Below are 17,387 nucleotides of genomic sequence, written 5' to 3'. Positions count from 1 at the left end.
TTTCACAATTTATCAAACTTTTGCAAGTCTGTCTTCATTTTGGGAGTCTTGCAGATGCCAACTTCATATGCCATCACAAACACACATCTGCAACATCACCAGTCTGGGAACTTTATTGCCACCTCATAGGTGGAAATAAAGTAGGTGGATTTTAATGGCCCAAGACTAATTCTATAGCACACAACTCTGCTGAGTATATACTTCATTCGTTGGAAATCTTCTCATAGTATTATCTGGGAAGCTAGCAGCAATCCTGACAGACAACTCTGACTTCAAACCATTAGTGAAGACAGGCAAGAAGTTAAGAGTATTTGTGAGGTCAGAGATCCAAGATTCCTTCCAACTCTGATGTCTAATGTAATGTGCTTCAGTGTGTGCACATTTGAAGGCTGTTAGGTTTCTTCATGCATGGAAACTGAACTTGGCCTGTTTTAACGTAAGATCACTCATCGATGAAGATAGGGTATTAGAGCTGGAAAAGGAATTAGAAAATGTGAATTGAAATATCATCAGTTTGGCTGAAACAAGAAGAAGAAATGAATCACTTATAAGTTTATCAAATGGAAATCTGCTGTAAACTAATGGAAACAGTGAAAGGAGTGAAGGTGGAGTTGGGTTTCTGGTCCATAAAGATTTTAAAAACAACATTTTGGAATTCAAAAGTACATCACCAAAGGTGTCAAGACTAATACTCAAGATTTCTAAGATGTACAAGCTAAAGATTATAATGATTTATGCACCAACATCGAGCCATGATGATGAAGAAATGTACACCAAAATTGAGTCTTCTAGATAAGCAGAAAACCCACTACACTATTATTATGGGGGACTTCAATGCTAAGGTTGGAAAAAGACAAAACAGCCCAGAAAGGGGAAACTATAGGAAATTTTGGAATTGGTGAAAGAAATGAAAGAGGTGAAAGACTTGTGGAATTTGCAGAATCTCAAGGACTGTCAGTAATGAACACTTTTTTTCAAGAAAAGGGTAAACAGAAAGTGGACATGGAAGAGTCCAAATGGATTAACTACTAATGAAATCTACTTCATCCTCACTAACAGAAGATATATTGTGAATGATGTTACCGTCCTGAATAAGGTAAATGTTGGAAGTGATCACAGAATGGTAAGGTGTACACTTGATATAGATGTAGGAAAGGAAAGGAAAAAACTGACTCGAGTAAATAATGCAAAGGTCTTTGAGATAACAGAAGAGGAGAAAAAGCAGTATGTACTGGAACTTGAGAAAAAGTTTGAGCTTCTGCAGACTGCTCAGGAACAACATATCGACGAGGAATATTACAACTTTCTAAAAGTGATAAAGCCCAAGAAACCTATAGGGAAAAAGTAATCTAAAGAAGAAAAAATTAGTCAAGAAACACTTGTCATGATGAACTGAAGACGACAAACGAAGAGCAATAAAAACAATGACAGGGAGAAAATTGAGTATACTGAGTTATGCAAAGCCATTAGAAACAGACTCAGATAGGACATAAGAAGATTTAACACAAGAAAAGTAGAACAAGCATTAAGGGAAAACAAAGGATTTAAATGAGCAGTAATACAGAAAGACAAATGATATTGAAATTGAAGAATAGCGATGGTGTACTTATAAACAGCAGAGAAGGCATAATTCAAATAGCAGAAGACTACTATAGAGAATTATACAAGGAGCAGGGGAATGATGCCAGCAGTGGGGAAGACGGATTGCAAAGTAGCAACACATACGACATACCCGCTATTCTTCCTGATGAGGTAGAACATGCATTGAAGAAAATGAAGATCAGAAAGCCCCGGGGGAAGATGAAGTTACTGTAGAGTTGTTAAAATTGGGAGGAAGAGGCATAACACAAAAACTGGCAAGGCTCTTCGCAAAGTGCATTAGAAAAGGTGTGATGCCTAAGCAGTGGAATAATGCAATCATAGTTTTGCTGCAAAAGAAAGGAGATAAGTCAGAAATTGGAAATTATAGACCAATTAGCTTGTTATCCCATATCTACAAGTTGTTCACAAAGGGCATTACTAACAGATTAGAAAGAATACTTGATGAGAATCAACCGAAAAAGCAAGCTGGCTTTAGGACAGGATTCTCAACTATGGATCACCTTCACGTAATATCACAGCTAATGGAGAAAGCAAATGAATATAAAACACCATTATGCCTGGCATTTGTGGATTATGAAAAGGCATTTGACTCCATACAGCATAAGGCAATGTTTCGGGCACTGGAAAGACAAGGCATAGATACCCCATATATTATGATTTTGAAGAAAATATTTGAGAGTGCTACCTCCTAGACAAAGACAGTAGGAAATTTAAAATCGAGAAAGGAGTTCGACAAGGAGACACAATATCTCCGAATCTGTTTACTGCTGCCCTTGAGGAAGCTTTCAGAAGATTAGACTGGTCGCAGAAAGGAGTCAATGTGAACGGAGAGTACCTAAACCATTTACGATTTGCAGATGGCATTGTGGTCATAAGCCACGATCCCAAAGAATTAGAGGAAAATCTTAATCAGTTATGCACAGTTAGTAAGGATTTTGGACTAAAGATGAATATGGCTAAAACAAAAGTAATGATAAACAAGTATGCCACAGAAAGGGAAATAATGATTGAAGGAGCAGTAATTGAAAAGGTGGAGTCATATACTTATCTGGGACAAGTTATTAGATGTAATAATAATAAATGGCTGGAAGTCAAGAGAAGAATAAATTTTGGATGGATAGCATTCAGGAAATATAGTCACATACCGAAGAGCAATATACCAGTTTGTCTGAAACGTAAAATAATGAACCAATGTATACTCCCCACCATGACTTAGGGAAGTGAAACTTGGGCACTCACCAAAAGAATGGAAGAGAAGCTGAGAAGTACACAGCGAAGAATGGAACAAATTATATTGGGAATCACTGTTAGATAAGAAGAGAAACACATGGATTAGGCAGCAACTCAAGTAAAGGACATTCTTATCAAAACTAAAGAACTAAAATGGTCTTGGGCAGGATACAGCTCGAAGACATGATGACAGATGGACTAAGAAAATAACAGAATGGTACCCAAGAGGAGCTAAGAGAAAACCTGGAAGACAACAACAGAGATGGTCAGATGAAATTCATGAGTTTGTGGGTAGTAGATGGATGGCCAGTGGTCAAAACAGAAGGAACTGGAAAGTTGCTGGAGAGACCTTCATCCTGCAGTGGATTGAAAATGGCTGATGATGTTTTCTGTAATAGGATATTGAAGAAATATCCCCCCCCCCTTCCAAGGTTTCAGAAATGGTGAAAACCTGAAAAAAACATTCTGTAATGTGCTTAACTGCATCATTAATTGGCTGACTGCCAACTGTAGCTGCATTAGATGTTCGAAGGAATTCCAATTGGCATGGTCAAGCTTCCACTGTGATATTCTAGATGGGTGGCATGGTCTTTCAAAGGGTTTATATCACTGGGCAGTGATCACTAAGTGTAAAGGTTTTCAACCCATGTACACACAGGCAGGAGGGAAGTGGAGCAGATGACAGTAAACATATGGGTGGGCACATGGAAGAAGGTATTAAAGCCCGCCTTTAGAAGGGAAAGTTTGTTTTCAAGCATATGCCCTATAATCCTTCCATTGATTTTAGTGCTATCCCACAGAGCTCTGTCTATTGAAATCCCCTAATAATAGAAAAGGGGGTAGCAACTGCTTAATAAGATCAAGGTCTGTCTGGGGGATTTTTTTTCCCAGATGTAAAATAGATCAAGTAGATAGAAGAAACCGTACTGTGAGATTAATTGTTATGGCCTCTATGTTAGTGACCAGTGGCTTAGGTGGTATTGAGATGGGAGGTAGCTGCTCAGAGGAAGCAGCTACCTCCTGTCATTACCTACAAGAATTCAAGTACAGCTTTGCATGTAAGTGTACTCATTTTCCTTTAAAATTTGTCTCCTGGAACCAGAAGCATGTTGGCTCACACAAGAGGAGGGTTGATTTCTTCAATATTTCGACAGAAACCACGGCACTTCTGCTGCAGAAATTTGAATGTGGACATTACTTAGATTTGTTGGGTCCATCTGCACACTTCTGAGGGACTGAAAGTTTTGCTTTCTTAGTCTTCAATTTATCCTTTTTAAGGAATGGCTGATGATAAAGTGTCAACATCTCCCTTTTCAACAAGTTTCAAGGTTGCGTCTTCATTTGTTGTGGGCAGCGAGTGATATAATATCTTCTCCATATTATTTGGTTTAGTTAGAGATGGAACAGTAAGTGGTATCGATATGTGAGTGGCAGCTGACTGAATATTTTTTACTGGATTTTCAGTTTTCAATAAGTAGTGTGCAATGGGAGCAAGAGATTCTTCTGGTGGGATTACTTCCCTACAGCCTTCTGAGCATATGTGGCTTATTGGTATTACTAGTTTTCTCACCTCCTGTTATGAAATATTCATTGTATCATTGTATTTGCTTTTCTTGTTTCTGCCACTAGCATCACTTCAGTATGCAGGTGACACTTCACAGTTACATAAGTGGTGGTGGCTGTACGTGCATTGCTTTCATGGATTTTTGCACCACACTGTGCACAGGCAGTCAATCCACAGCAGGCCATCTTTCTGGCTTGTGAAACCTTGCAGTAGGATTTGGATGTTTATGGTTTTTCTGTATGCAATTCATGTACGTGGCTGTTACTGAATTAGGAGATGGAGAATTAAATGAAAGTATGAGGCTTCTGGTTGGTACTAAAATCCCATCCGTACGTTTGGAAATTCTTTTAACAGCTATCCTAACATTATTTTAACAGCAAACTAAAGACCTGTGGCTTTAGTTTGGAATAGATTTCCTCCTCAGTAATTCCAAATAGGTCTCACTCTGAGATAACACCTTTTGATGAATTTAGTGTTGTGTGTGATGTCACAATAATTGGTATTCCTCTGATTGAAGTTTCTTGGAGTAGCTGCTCAGAGGGACTGTCATTCTTGGCTTCAATTAAGGGATCCCCATATTGAAGCCTCTTAACTGATTTCTGGGATCCTGCCTATCCCCCCCTCTAAATTAATATTGGTGAAATTTTTCCAATAGGTTTCTAAGTTTTTGAATGTGGGATTAAGAATCTTGAAATGGGACCTTACAGTATTTCTGTTCAGAGTCTCTTTGCTACATTGACATTGTCTGTTTCTCCATTTTTATTTTCTGATAGGGACCATGCTGGTGCCCCAGAAGAAATAACATTATCTGGATTCATAGTGTTTTTAATTTTGGTTCATTGGCCAGCCTCTCCACCCACCAAGGAGCCCAAATGAGATACCCACTACCCAACAAGCAATATATGCACTCAGGAGTGGGACACCACAGACTACTGTCATCAGCCCGAATCCTGTCCCTTCGACCATGGCATTGACACAGTTGACCCGTGCAGTGAACCCACTAGCCAATGATCCTGGGCAAGCCATCCCAGGACCACCCATCTTGTCAAAGTAATCCCTACTTGAAACTGGGTCCCTCAAACCACTAGCATCCCCCTTTCTGAGTTTCCTTGGGTTGCTTGTTTGTTATTTTTTTTTTTGGTTTTTTAGGAGCATTAGCAACTAAGGCCATATTGCTCCGGGATATGCGGTGGTCATTCCCTGACCTTTCCGCATCCTCCGTATTTGGTGGTGACGGGCTCGAACCCCGGTCTAATCAAGAAGCGTGTGCTACGCACTGCTGCTCCTTCCCACCTGGCTACGGAGGCGCTCCTTGGGTTGCAGTGCATGGCAAACATGCTAGATTCTTATGATGTTAACGCTGGAGCCCAGTAATGCTAATATGGAAGACCAGCAGTTTCACTGGGAGTTCTCCTCACCTAAAAGGTGTCCACGTCAAGGGTAGTAGTAAGAGGGATACTAGCCCGCTAGAATGGCAACTCCACTGTATGAACTTCGCCATTATTTGGGCTTGGTTGTTATCCAATGAAACAACCAATTTCCATGTGTCACAGTAAACACATTAGATACTTATGATATTAACCTGAAACCCAGGCTATGAACATTCTATCCCAGCTAATCTTGAAGACCAGCAGCATTACTGGGAGGTGTTCTCACTATATATAGGTGAGGATGTCGAGGGGTACATCATAATTCTCTTGGTGGAAAGAGATTAGGTAATCTGGTGATTTTTTTTTTTTTTTTTTTTTATGTGAACCCCAAACAAGAGAGGTATCAGAACCTATAGTACTTAGTACTGTGCTTGGGTTGGAGGCTGAGAAGACGAAAGAAGATATTTGTTGACATTGGACTTGAACTTCTGTAGATTGTAATTTTCAGGAAATACGTATGAAGGAAGGTTGTTCCAGAAAACGGCAGTTGAAGGAATAAATGAGGAAGATGAAAAGTTGGTTCTGTGGGTCTGATGTTAGACAGTAAATGGATGTTGGCGGCACGTGTTTGGACTGTTTTGAAAGAGAGAGAGAGCGGGAATTATAAGAAGTCAATTCAGAAGAACAGTGCCCATGGAAGTATCTGTAGAAGAGGCATGCAGCAGAAACAGTACATCTATGAGAAAGCGAGTGGAGAGATTCTGTTAGAGATGAATCATTATTTAACCTAACTGCCCTCTTCTGAATGGAATCAAGAAGCCTGAGAGAGGTTTTGGGGGCACCACCCCAGATGTGGGAAGAATATTCCATGGCTGGGCGGATTTGCGATTTATACAGAGTGAGCAGCTGTTTGGAAGAAAAGTAACGCTGAGAGCGAAAGAGAAAACCAAGTTTTTTAGATGCAGAGGAAGCAATATTTGTAATGTGCTTGTGCCAAGAGAGATTAGAAGTCAGGGTAATCCCCAAAAGAGATATGTAATTTTGCTTAGATATCGGAGTGTCACTAAAGATAAGCATAGGAGCAGAAGAATCATTTTTGCGAGATATAAGACAAAACAGAGTTTTAGAAGGGTTGAAATAAACTAAGTTGTCTTTGCCCCACTGGAGAATTACCTGAAGATCAGCATTTAAGGAATTGGTATCAGAATTGGTATTTTTAGGAACTGGCTGGATATGAGCAAATTTCCAAGCGGAAGAAAAAACACCTTTGGAATAAGAAAGTTAAAAAAAGGTGACAAAGACTAGGAGTAAGTTCAGGAGCACAGGTTTTGAGAACAAGTGGAGAAATACCATCAGGACCTGGAGCTTTCTTAGCATCGAGATTCATCAAAATCCTTCTGATATCCTTTTGATGGAAGCCCACAGGAGGCATTGAATGGAGCGTGTTGGGAATGGTGGGAGGTGTTTTACCAAGATCATTAATACATGAGCTAGAAGAAAAATAGGATTCTAGCAAGTCAGCTAGAATCCTATACAACAGAACCATCTGGTTTGGACAGAGGTGGGAACAGAGATGGGCAAAAGTTGCAGCCAATAGCTTTGGCAAGAGACCAGAATTCTCGGCTACCATTAGGGCAAGAAGCAAATTTTCTACTCTTAGCCTGTTCAAACTCTAGTTTGGACTGATTAATAACTGCTTTACAATTGTTGCGAGTTTTGGTGTAGGCAGAAAATGAAACTGAAGAACTAGAAACAAGCCAATTACGATATGCAACATTCTTCTCTTGAACAGCCTTAGCACATTTATTGGAAAACCAAGGTTTAGATAAAGGACGAGATTTTAAAGTGGAGTGTGGGATAAAGGATTCCATTCCTGCAAAAATAATTTCACTGACACGATTTGAGCAAACGTTGACATCAGAAGTTTTGAAACAGTAATCCGACCATGGAAAAGAGGAAAAGATGGCTCGCAGGTCATCCCATTTTGCATTCTTGAAATGCCAAACAACACAAGGTTGGGAATAGCCATGAGATAAAGGCTCCATTGGAGAAGAAACAATCACCACGTTGTGGTCTGAAGTGCCTAAAGGACCTCTCACTTCAACTGTGTACTTTGAAGGGTTGTTTGTGAGAAAAAGATCAAGCGTATTGGCTGTATGATTAGGATTGTCCGGTATTCTTGTAGGTAAATGAACAATCTGTGCTAGGTCATTAGTAATTGCAAAAGCCTCAGCATCTCGACCTGCTGGGTCGGTGTGACTAGAAAACGGAAGCGAGCTGGAGTTGTGAACATTAAAATCACCTCACTGTTAGGAAAGTTGGACTGGAGAAAGTCAAGTTGCAAAGAGAGGAAGTCAAAGAGCTCCAAGTTATTAGTGGAGTTGGGAGAATGGTAGAGACAACAGATGAATTTGAAATGTCATATCTGTCCTTATATTCCAAGTCCTCTACATTATTATAAATATCAAAAATTTGGGCATCTCAGACAACATGCAGAATGTCCACAGCACTACAGGAATGTTTTTTGTGGGTCAAATGAGAAAAACAAGTGTTCATTGAAAGTAGCTTTCCACTAGACTAGCACATAAGTTAAAACTTGATACACTATGCTTAAAAATGTCATTGTTCCTTTAGTCACTACATGCATTCAAAAATTATAAGATAAATCATCAAACCTTTGGATCAAATCTTGTATATACTATTTATAATTGCCCAAAAAAATTTATAAAAATATAAAAGTAATATATACAACATAATAATACATTTTTATTGCTTCAAATCATGGCAACTTACTTCCAGTATACTGCAACCAAAATTCAGACAATTCAAAATAAACTCAATAATTAGCTGGTAGGTTTATTTTAACCTAAGTACTTGTGCTTCAACCAATAAAATAAATCTGTGAGGATTTCTTCAGCATTACAATTATTTGCTCTTTTGTTAAACAAATGCAAATGACCTACTTTCTTTTTCTTCATCATCATCTTCTTCTGGATCAGTGGCTTCATTACTATAATATCCAGATGACAAGCCTGTCTGACTTTGGCTGCGGCCAGAGACTCTCTTTGTCCTTGATACCTGGCTTCCAATACCATCAACTGATCTGTGGCGATGTGGCTCTCTACATGGTGTCATAGGTGGATGGAAACCTAAAGTAAAGAGTAAATAATATGAGACATTTCTTCATCAGTTATTACTGTGAAAGAAATCCAGTAATTGTCAGTGTTTTCCACTGTGTCAAATCCAAAAAAAAAAAGTCCATGTTATTTTTGGAATAAAAAATTTGCAAGCACTAGATAATATTCTATAGATGGGATGGTCCATAAGTAATGAAACATGTTTGATTGGAAATAACACTATTAAATATATATATATATGTTAATTAATGTTAGCACAGTGAAAAATCATACAAAAAAAAAATTACAGCTGTTCAGTATATGTTTGCTATTTGGGTCTTTACAAAACTGTAGTCTTCTGGACACAGCAATGCAATTCTTGGGAATGTTTGTTTGTTTGTTATTTGGTTTTTAAGAGCATTAGCAACTAAGGCCATATTGCTCCAGGGATATGCGGTGGTCATTCCCTGACCTTTCCGCATCCTCCGTATTTGGTGGTGACGGGCTCGAACCCCGGTTTCTTGGGAATTTTCTCAAATTCTGTAACTATTGCTATGATCTTATTAAAACTATGATCTTATTTAATCTTGTTTTTAGAGACCTGTGCTTGTCACTAAATGCTTTTTCCTTTAACAATCTCCACAAAAAAATAATTGAAGGGTGTTGAATCCCAAGAGCAGGTTGGCTGCTCAATGGAACCCAGCTATATGATCCATCAACCTGGAAACATTTTGTCTAAGAATTGACAGATAATTTTTGCATAGCAAGCTGGTGCTCCATCCTAAACATAAAAGTAATACTGAAAATTGATTTTGACTGCATTGATGGAATGTAAACAAAGGGGGCAATTCTCCAACGCATCACATCACAAAAAATGTGCAAAATGTGAAATGTTTGCAGACCTTTCTAAAACACGACATGATCTAGCCAAGGAGGATGTCTTTGTGTGCTAGGTGCCTTGAGTGTCACAAAATTAGGTGCCAACTCAGCATTCTGATGGGCATAGGGTAAATGCCCTCAAAGAAATTAATACGAGGGGACCCTCAAGCTCTCAGCTGCCCAGCTCAACGACAGAGCTCACTCCTGTGCATCAGGCAACACAGAGGCAATCTCCAAGGCACAATGCACTGGTCCCAAAGGGACTAGTTATTATTGGTGACACTATAATCAGGGAGACAGGGAATATACTATGCAAGAAGGATAGGTGGAATGGGACCAGGGTATGTCTGCCAGGGGCAAAAGTTGATGATGTAGAGCAGATATCTTTTAAGAGCACAAAAGGTGATATTGTTCTACACGTTGGAACCAATGACATTAAGAGATCTGCAGATTTACTCAACTTACACAGGTCAATGTTGAAAAAAAAAAAGTTGCGAGTTAGGGATGAATATGAAAGTGTCTGCAATTCTGCCCAGACACGATAGCAGGGAGTATATGATGAGAGCGTTGTCATCAATTCAGCCCTGGAGTGATTGTGTAAGGCTCAAGGGGTAGAATTTTTTCCAGCCTGGTCTGTGCTTGTTGACAAGAGAGATTGCTTCTACAGGGATGGGGTACACTTAAATAGAAAGGGTGCAAGAATATTTGCCGATGCTATTGAAGCAGTGTTAGGTGGATTGGAAAACTGCTAGCTTGGGGGATACACAGGCTAAAAGGTTAACAGTAGTTGCAGGCAGAAGGCAAAAGTAAATATTGCACTGCTACAGAATGAGCAGCAGCCTGGAAAGCAAGGTAATGAAGGTTTCCAGGAATGCTGGGAGTCATAGTGGAACCAGTAAATACGTGGGCTGTGATTATTCTGTTAGTTAAGAAACACAAAATTTAAGTGCATCCAATTGATGTTGGTGGCCAATGCAATGTTGAGTCCATTTGGTGTGACATAAGCACTGGGAAAGGAAAAATGAGAGGGTGTGTGTGTGTTATAGGCCTAATGAATCTGATGAGTATAATAAGCAATTGTACAGAGAAACAGAGTGGGCCAGTCAATCAGAATGTCTTATAATGGGGGATTTTAACTTTCCAGAAATACTGTTCAAGGTTTAAGCCTAAATGGATGTCAGATGAATTTATGAGGCTCGTGGCAGAGAAGAAAAATGTATGGGATGCATATAAAGTATCAGGTGACACAGAAGCCTATGATAGATATAAGCTGGTCTGTAATCAAATCACAAAGAAGGTTAGGCAGGCAAAGGAAGATTACGAGAAATCTTTGGCAAAAAGTGCAAAGAGTTCTCTATTTATGTAAACTCTAGAAGGAAGAGGGCGAATCAGATTGATCCACTTGATATCGATGGTTCGACTGTTGATGATCCTGCTCAGGTAGCTGACCAACTGAATGAGTACTTTGCATCTACATTCACACGAGGAGTTATTCAGGGAATGCCAGAAGTTTATCAAACTCTGGCAGATATCACTCACCAAGAATAAGTAACATTGGTCTTCTCCATTGGTGAAGCGCTACTTATTCGAGGTAGTGCAATACCATAGAAACTAGTTGTGAAGGTATTCACAATAAGATTTTTTTTTTTTTTTTATGAATGCCAATTATCTACTTCAGCAGGTCACTACAAACAAAACATGGAGCAAAGACATTAACCTGTTCACTAGTTAATTATTTATATAATTGTAGTGCGTGGTATTTTTTGAAACATTAAAAACCTTGCAATTCTGGGTCTCAGGAGCATATCTCACAATATCAAACAGTTTCTTTTCTCCCACTTCTAACACTTTGGTCACTATATACTTCACAGTCTTCCTTCCTATTTGGATTCCCATCTTTCATCACAAAATTAGAACTGACATTCAATCTTTCTTCTGCATCTGAACTTGACAGCCTTTTTCTAGAAAGAATGTTTAGTTTGGACATTAACACACAACTTTTCAAACTGCTTGTGATCAAGATTCTTTTGAGATGAAGCTGCCTCTTCAAGATAAAACTTCAAAATGCTAGAACAAGTTCCTCCATCATTTCATTGATTTTTGAGTGAAAAAATAAATCACATTTCATGTGTATTCACAAATAGTGGCTGGCTTTTAAATTTGAAACCCACCCCCATTCTAATACTTTATCCTCTTTTCAAAAACCAATGATCCTGTGCTTTTCAGCTGTCTTTGTGATCATATGTAGAGCTGCTGGAATGAATACAGAGAAGGGCAACAAGTTTAGTGAATGGAACAAAGGGTTGCCCTTATGAAGAAAGGCTTAAGATTTGCAAATTACAGTGTCTGGTGGCTAGGCACCTGTGAGGTGATCTGATTGAGGTGTATAAGGCTTTGAATGGTTTGAGCATGCTCAATGCTGATGGGATTCTTCCTGTTGCTCAGATTAATTCCTAAGGGGACATAAATTCAAATTGAGGAAAGACAGTTGTAGAATATATGTGCAGAAGTTTGCCTTTAGTCAGCATGTGGTTGATTGCTGGAACAAACTTCCGTCTGTTTTTGTTGAAGTGGACCACTATCCCTCAATACTGTGAAGCAGTTTTTGGATGAGAAAATGCATGCATGATCCTCAAGTCAGTAGTAGGCTTTTCAAAATATGGCATAATAGCTGATACGTAACCTATTTTAGCTGGTCTGGTCTGGTCAGTTAAAATAAATATAAAGGCCCACTTTTTTTGGCCTTTGCGGGTTACAACATTTGAATGAAATTCTACCCATGAAACCAAACCAACTATATTAGCATTAGCAATGTCCACATGGTGCAGGGAAGTCTATGGCTTATGCTGCACCAGCCAAAATAAATAAATAAAATAATAAAAATAAATAAGAAAAAAGTAAATAAACAACCTCTGCGTTTCCCTCCTCCCGTAGGTAATTATCCAGCCGACATTTGAATTTTCCCAAACTGTCAGCCTCTACCACCAATTAACTTATTCCAATAATTTATAACTTGCTGGCTAAAATAAAACTTCCTGCAATCCAGTCTAACCATCCATCTTGAATCATTTATAACTGTGAAAATTTCGTCCTCATTCATTTTACTTATACCTCTCAGAGCCGTAAACACTTCAATCAAGTCATACCTTGATTCTAGTCCACCGGAGTAGTTTGCATGTGGTTATTCTGTTCTGGGGCCCGAATCGGGAGTGCATCACTTGGCAGGTTACTAGAGTCTTGAGTCCCTGATGAGCTCCCAGTTAACATTATTCTCGAGGACAAGCACCTGTTTTTTCAGTGACTCAAATTGTTCTAGTAATGCTCCAAATTTTAACTTAAGATCGGTACACCCCTTACAACGACAAAGAAAAGAATTGCCAAGTGAGCTATGATTATCCACTAACTCGACCTTGGAATACATGCCACAGGTTCTGCAAAAGATAAAATCATGACTCACCTGGAAATCGGCATCGGCTATTTCCGTATGAGTCATGGAACACTCGGACAAAGTGTTCAAGGTGGATCTTGCAACATTGCAAAATTTACTAAATATCAATAAAAGAAACTTTCAAAAAATATTTATAATATAAAAATCAAACTGTTACGGGGAGGGAAGCTTATCAAAATAAACTTTGCATTGTATTAAATAACCTCTGAAATCCTCCTCTACTCCACTAATCCCCTCTTATGTATAGTTTTTTGTAGTCGCTATGAAGAGCTCAACAAGGCACATCTGATTGTCACGCCAACAGTTTTAATCACTGCATTAGACGAAACTGTAATTTCATCTAATGCAGTAATTCTTCCTAGAACAAAACATTCATGAAACTCTTCAGATCACCAAAAATATTTCTTACTTTAGATCCCTTTGAATTCCTTTGGTTTTCTGTTTTGTTGGTGGGCAGAGGTGCAACATCTACAATATCTTCAGAAATCTTTTCCTGCTAAATACACTCTCGAAAAACAAATTCTGTTTGTCCATTCTTCAGATCAGCATTCTTTTATATTAGTTTTTTTTTTTTATTTGATCCACATTAACACCAAAAACTGCCCCTAGTCCATTCAATTTTGTATCAGAAAGGTTGTTACCATGTCTAAATACTTCACTTCTAATAGAGTATCATATATGCTATAATTCTAAATTTAAGAAAAACAAGTGGTGCCTCTTATTAACAACTTAATATAAATGTAATCTATTTTTTAACATTCTTTATATGAAGTATAAATAGACTGCAGCTCAATGATAATGCCAGCACAGTAGGAGAACAAACTGAAGTTTGAAGTTTGTTCTCCTACTGTGCTGGTCAGTATAGCTTAGGTAGGAGAACAAACTGAAGTTTGTTCTCCTACCTAAGCTATACTGACCATCATGTTTGCCAACACACAGGAGAAGCAGAATTTTACAATGTTTTGGCAGCTGCAAACTCGGATCACAAAAAGTTTAAGAGTTAACTTTCAGTGATATTTGTATAATACAGTGCCAATTATAATAAAGGCCTGTTGTTATGCAACCATATTTGGTGCCTACATAGTATAAAGTCCTTTGGACAGCTTACACTAAAATAAAATTATAATTCTCTTATAGGAAGCACTATTTATTTGTAGTAATACAGTAAGGCAGCTCACTGCAAAATCACCACAACAGTGGTGATGTTGCAGTAAGTTCAATGGCACTAAGAAAAAGATAGTTTTTCCTAAGCTTCAGTCTGCTTAGTTTAATTTAAGCACATGAATATCTAGTTATTTTAATCTGTGAGATATTTCCAATTTTCTATCCAAACAGAGATGGTCTCTGTTTCGGTACTGCAAATGATTAATGAACAATGGCAACTTTTCATTCCTGTCTGCATGTTAAGGAACCAATATTTAAATTCAAAAATAACATAAATGATATCTGGAAGGCAATGAGAAATAGATAAGAAATTTAAATAAGGGAGAAAGAGAAAAGGACAGAGCTTACTACTCTGGCTTGGAATAGGTGGTAGCACATGGACTCCATGGGAAATAATAGGACCATTTGATCTCATCTTCAAAGTTGGAGAATGGGGAACAGCTGGAAACAATAAAATAAAATAAAATAAAATAAAACAATAAAATAAATAAAATATATATATTTATAGCCTTTATACCATAACTAAATACTATCCCCACTATTTCTATATTATATTGTATTACTTTAAACTCACAAATCTAAACTTTATATATACAGTCAGTCCTTGTATAGCATGACAGTTGTGTTCCTAGAAACCATCGTGCAATATAAACAACAGGCCCTATGGGATAAATAGGGTTATGTGCCGACCACCCAAGATTGAACACACATTTGTAAACAAAACATTACCAAACACAATAAATAATCGTAATAAAATATTTACGTATTTTATTACAACTATTATGTAATAAAATATTGCTAATGCTTTTGCTTCTATCTTCTATCATAAGCAAACGTGCTCTTTGTTTGATCATCTATCCAAACAGATGACAGCTGTTCATTCTCTTCCAATTCTTGTGTCCTGATCTAATGGATTTTATTTACACTTTGAATTGTTCCTGCTATGAAAGCTGTTTTTATTTTCTCTGCTTTCTTTCTAATTCTGGGCGTTGCCTCATTTAGGCCTGTACATGCACAATATCACATGGTCTTTCATTTTGCTCAAAGCGTTTCACAATTTCATATTTTTTTTCTCTATCGACAGAGGCAGACTGGCCATAAGCCTTACCAGGAAAACCCCGGGGGGCTGGAAGCCGGTGTAATTTTGGCCATAAACCATAGTATGAGGCCACTACAAATTTTCCCGGGTAAGAATTTTTGACCCAGTCCGCCTGTTTATCGATATTGGTTTTCTCTCTGAATCAGGACGCTTCCTTTTCACACCTTTTAAGTATTTTACTAATTTTTAGGGAATAAAGCACAATTACAAAATGAGGAGGCACGCTTGATACACGTACACAAAGCTGTGTGCGTGTAGCAACTGAATAAACAACACCGTAAAGGCAGAGATACATTTTACTAAAGCACATTTCTGGGGGTTACTACCATAAAACAATAAAAACAATTTCCAGTAGCGTTTCTGCTAGTGGAATCTGTTATAAACTGGTAGTAAACTCGATCTAATGGCATTTGCGATAATACCGATAGCTGGAATTGTGTGGGTTTTTACCTTATTATGGTGAAGTGTTTCTCCTTAACTGATATAAAAAAACATAAATACATTTTCAGAATCTTCTCTTCATTCCTATCGTGTTGCGTTCAGTTGGAGTGATTCCGCGTTCGACTGCCATTTCTTGTAAACACAAAGGCGAGTCGTGCATGAGCGAATTCGGTTCATGTTATATACGATATCGTTCCCCTATTTATATACAAGGTGATCCAAAAGTCAGTAAACAATTAAAGAATTGGTATTTCAGTGAATTTTTGATGGTAACGAGATTAGCTCAGAAATGCATAGAATTATGTCGGGTTTTTTCTGAAAGAATGTCAAAATTATTTTCAGATATATCCACCAGGTGGAGCTTGATCTGTAACACCACAAAGCACCTAATTATAGTAAATGTTCGATGTGGCGGCCTTCGTTGTCGAGCACTGCCTGACGACGAGTAATGACATTATGGACAGCATGAAACAGCATTTCTGGAGGTATCATTAATACCTGCCATTGTATAGTCTTTCAGCATTGCCAGTGACATTGGGTGATCTCTGTAAACCTGTTACTTCAGGTAGCCCCATAACCAAAAATCACAGGGCATCAGGTCTGGAGATCTTGGTGGCTATTATCACTCGATTCTCTCCAAATGCTGAGAGTAACAGTTGTTTCACATGAGAAGCAATATGGGGGGTGGCGCTCCATCCTGCACGAATGTCATAAAATCTAAAGCTTGCCTTCGCCCCCCAGGCTAGGGATAACACAGTTTCGTAACAGGTCAGCATAATGCTGACCTATGACAGTGACAGTTTCAAAACCAGAGCCACTAATTTCCTGAAAGAAAAATGGCCCTATAACAAAAGAAGAGGTGAATCCACATGACACCGTTACTTTTGACTGATGCAATGGAGTTTCCGTGTAAGCTCGAGGGTTTTCTGTCACCCAAATTCTGCAATTGTGTGTACTTACAGTGCCATTGAGAGTGAAACGGGCTTCATCTGTCCACAAAACATTTGACAGCCAGTTGTCACATTCAATTCTCTGAAAGAACCATAATGCAAATGCTTCCTGCTTTGCAAAATCGGGATGCCTAAGTTCTTGAAGGTGTTGAATTTTGTACGGATATCTACGGAGGACTACTTTTAGTGCTCTCCACACACACTCCCATATGGGATGCCAGTTTGACGTGAAACTTCACGAGAGCTTGCTTCTCCATGTGGTGATGATGCCATTAGAGTATCCATGTTTTCTGCAATTGCAGCCGCAGTTGTAGCACACATTGATGGTTTTCCACTTCGTGGACAATCTTGTAAAGAACCAGTTTCTCAAATTTCTTAATCATCATCTTTAGTCCTGCAACAGTCATCGGTCCTTTACCACGTCACATACCCTTCGGCTGACGGAAAGATTGCAAAGCTGCAGTTGCAAATTCAGCGTTAAGGTAATAACATTTTACCAACAGTGCTTTATCCGGTAATAATAA

General features: G+C 38.4%; 1 protein-coding gene across 2 annotated transcripts in view; it reads right to left on the bottom strand.

Moving 5' to 3' along the window:
* Positions 1-17,387, bottom strand: part of LOC150081655 (rap guanine nucleotide exchange factor 2-like) — a 900,618-nt gene that overhangs the window by 15,013 nt on the left and 868,218 nt on the right. For both annotated transcript variants that reach the window (XM_090380578.1, XM_090380579.1), the window contains 2 exons: positions 14,722-14,814; positions 8,730-8,915 (listed from right to left, as the gene is read on the bottom strand). In XM_090380578.1, coding sequence (XP_090236704.1) covers positions 8,730-8,915; positions 14,722-14,814 — 279 coding nt within the window. The remainder of the gene's footprint in view (positions 1-8,729; positions 8,916-14,721; positions 14,815-17,387) is intronic.

This window comes from Mastigoproctus giganteus, chromosome 8 (genome assembly GCF_048544385.1).
Source record: "Mastigoproctus giganteus isolate SK-2022 chromosome 8, ASM4854438v1, whole genome shotgun sequence".
In the NCBI taxonomy this organism is placed as follows: Eukaryota; Metazoa; Arthropoda; class Arachnida; order Uropygi; family Thelyphonidae; genus Mastigoproctus; species Mastigoproctus giganteus.
Note: the sequence above shows the minus strand (reverse complement) of the source record. Positions and strands in the feature narration are given on the sequence as shown.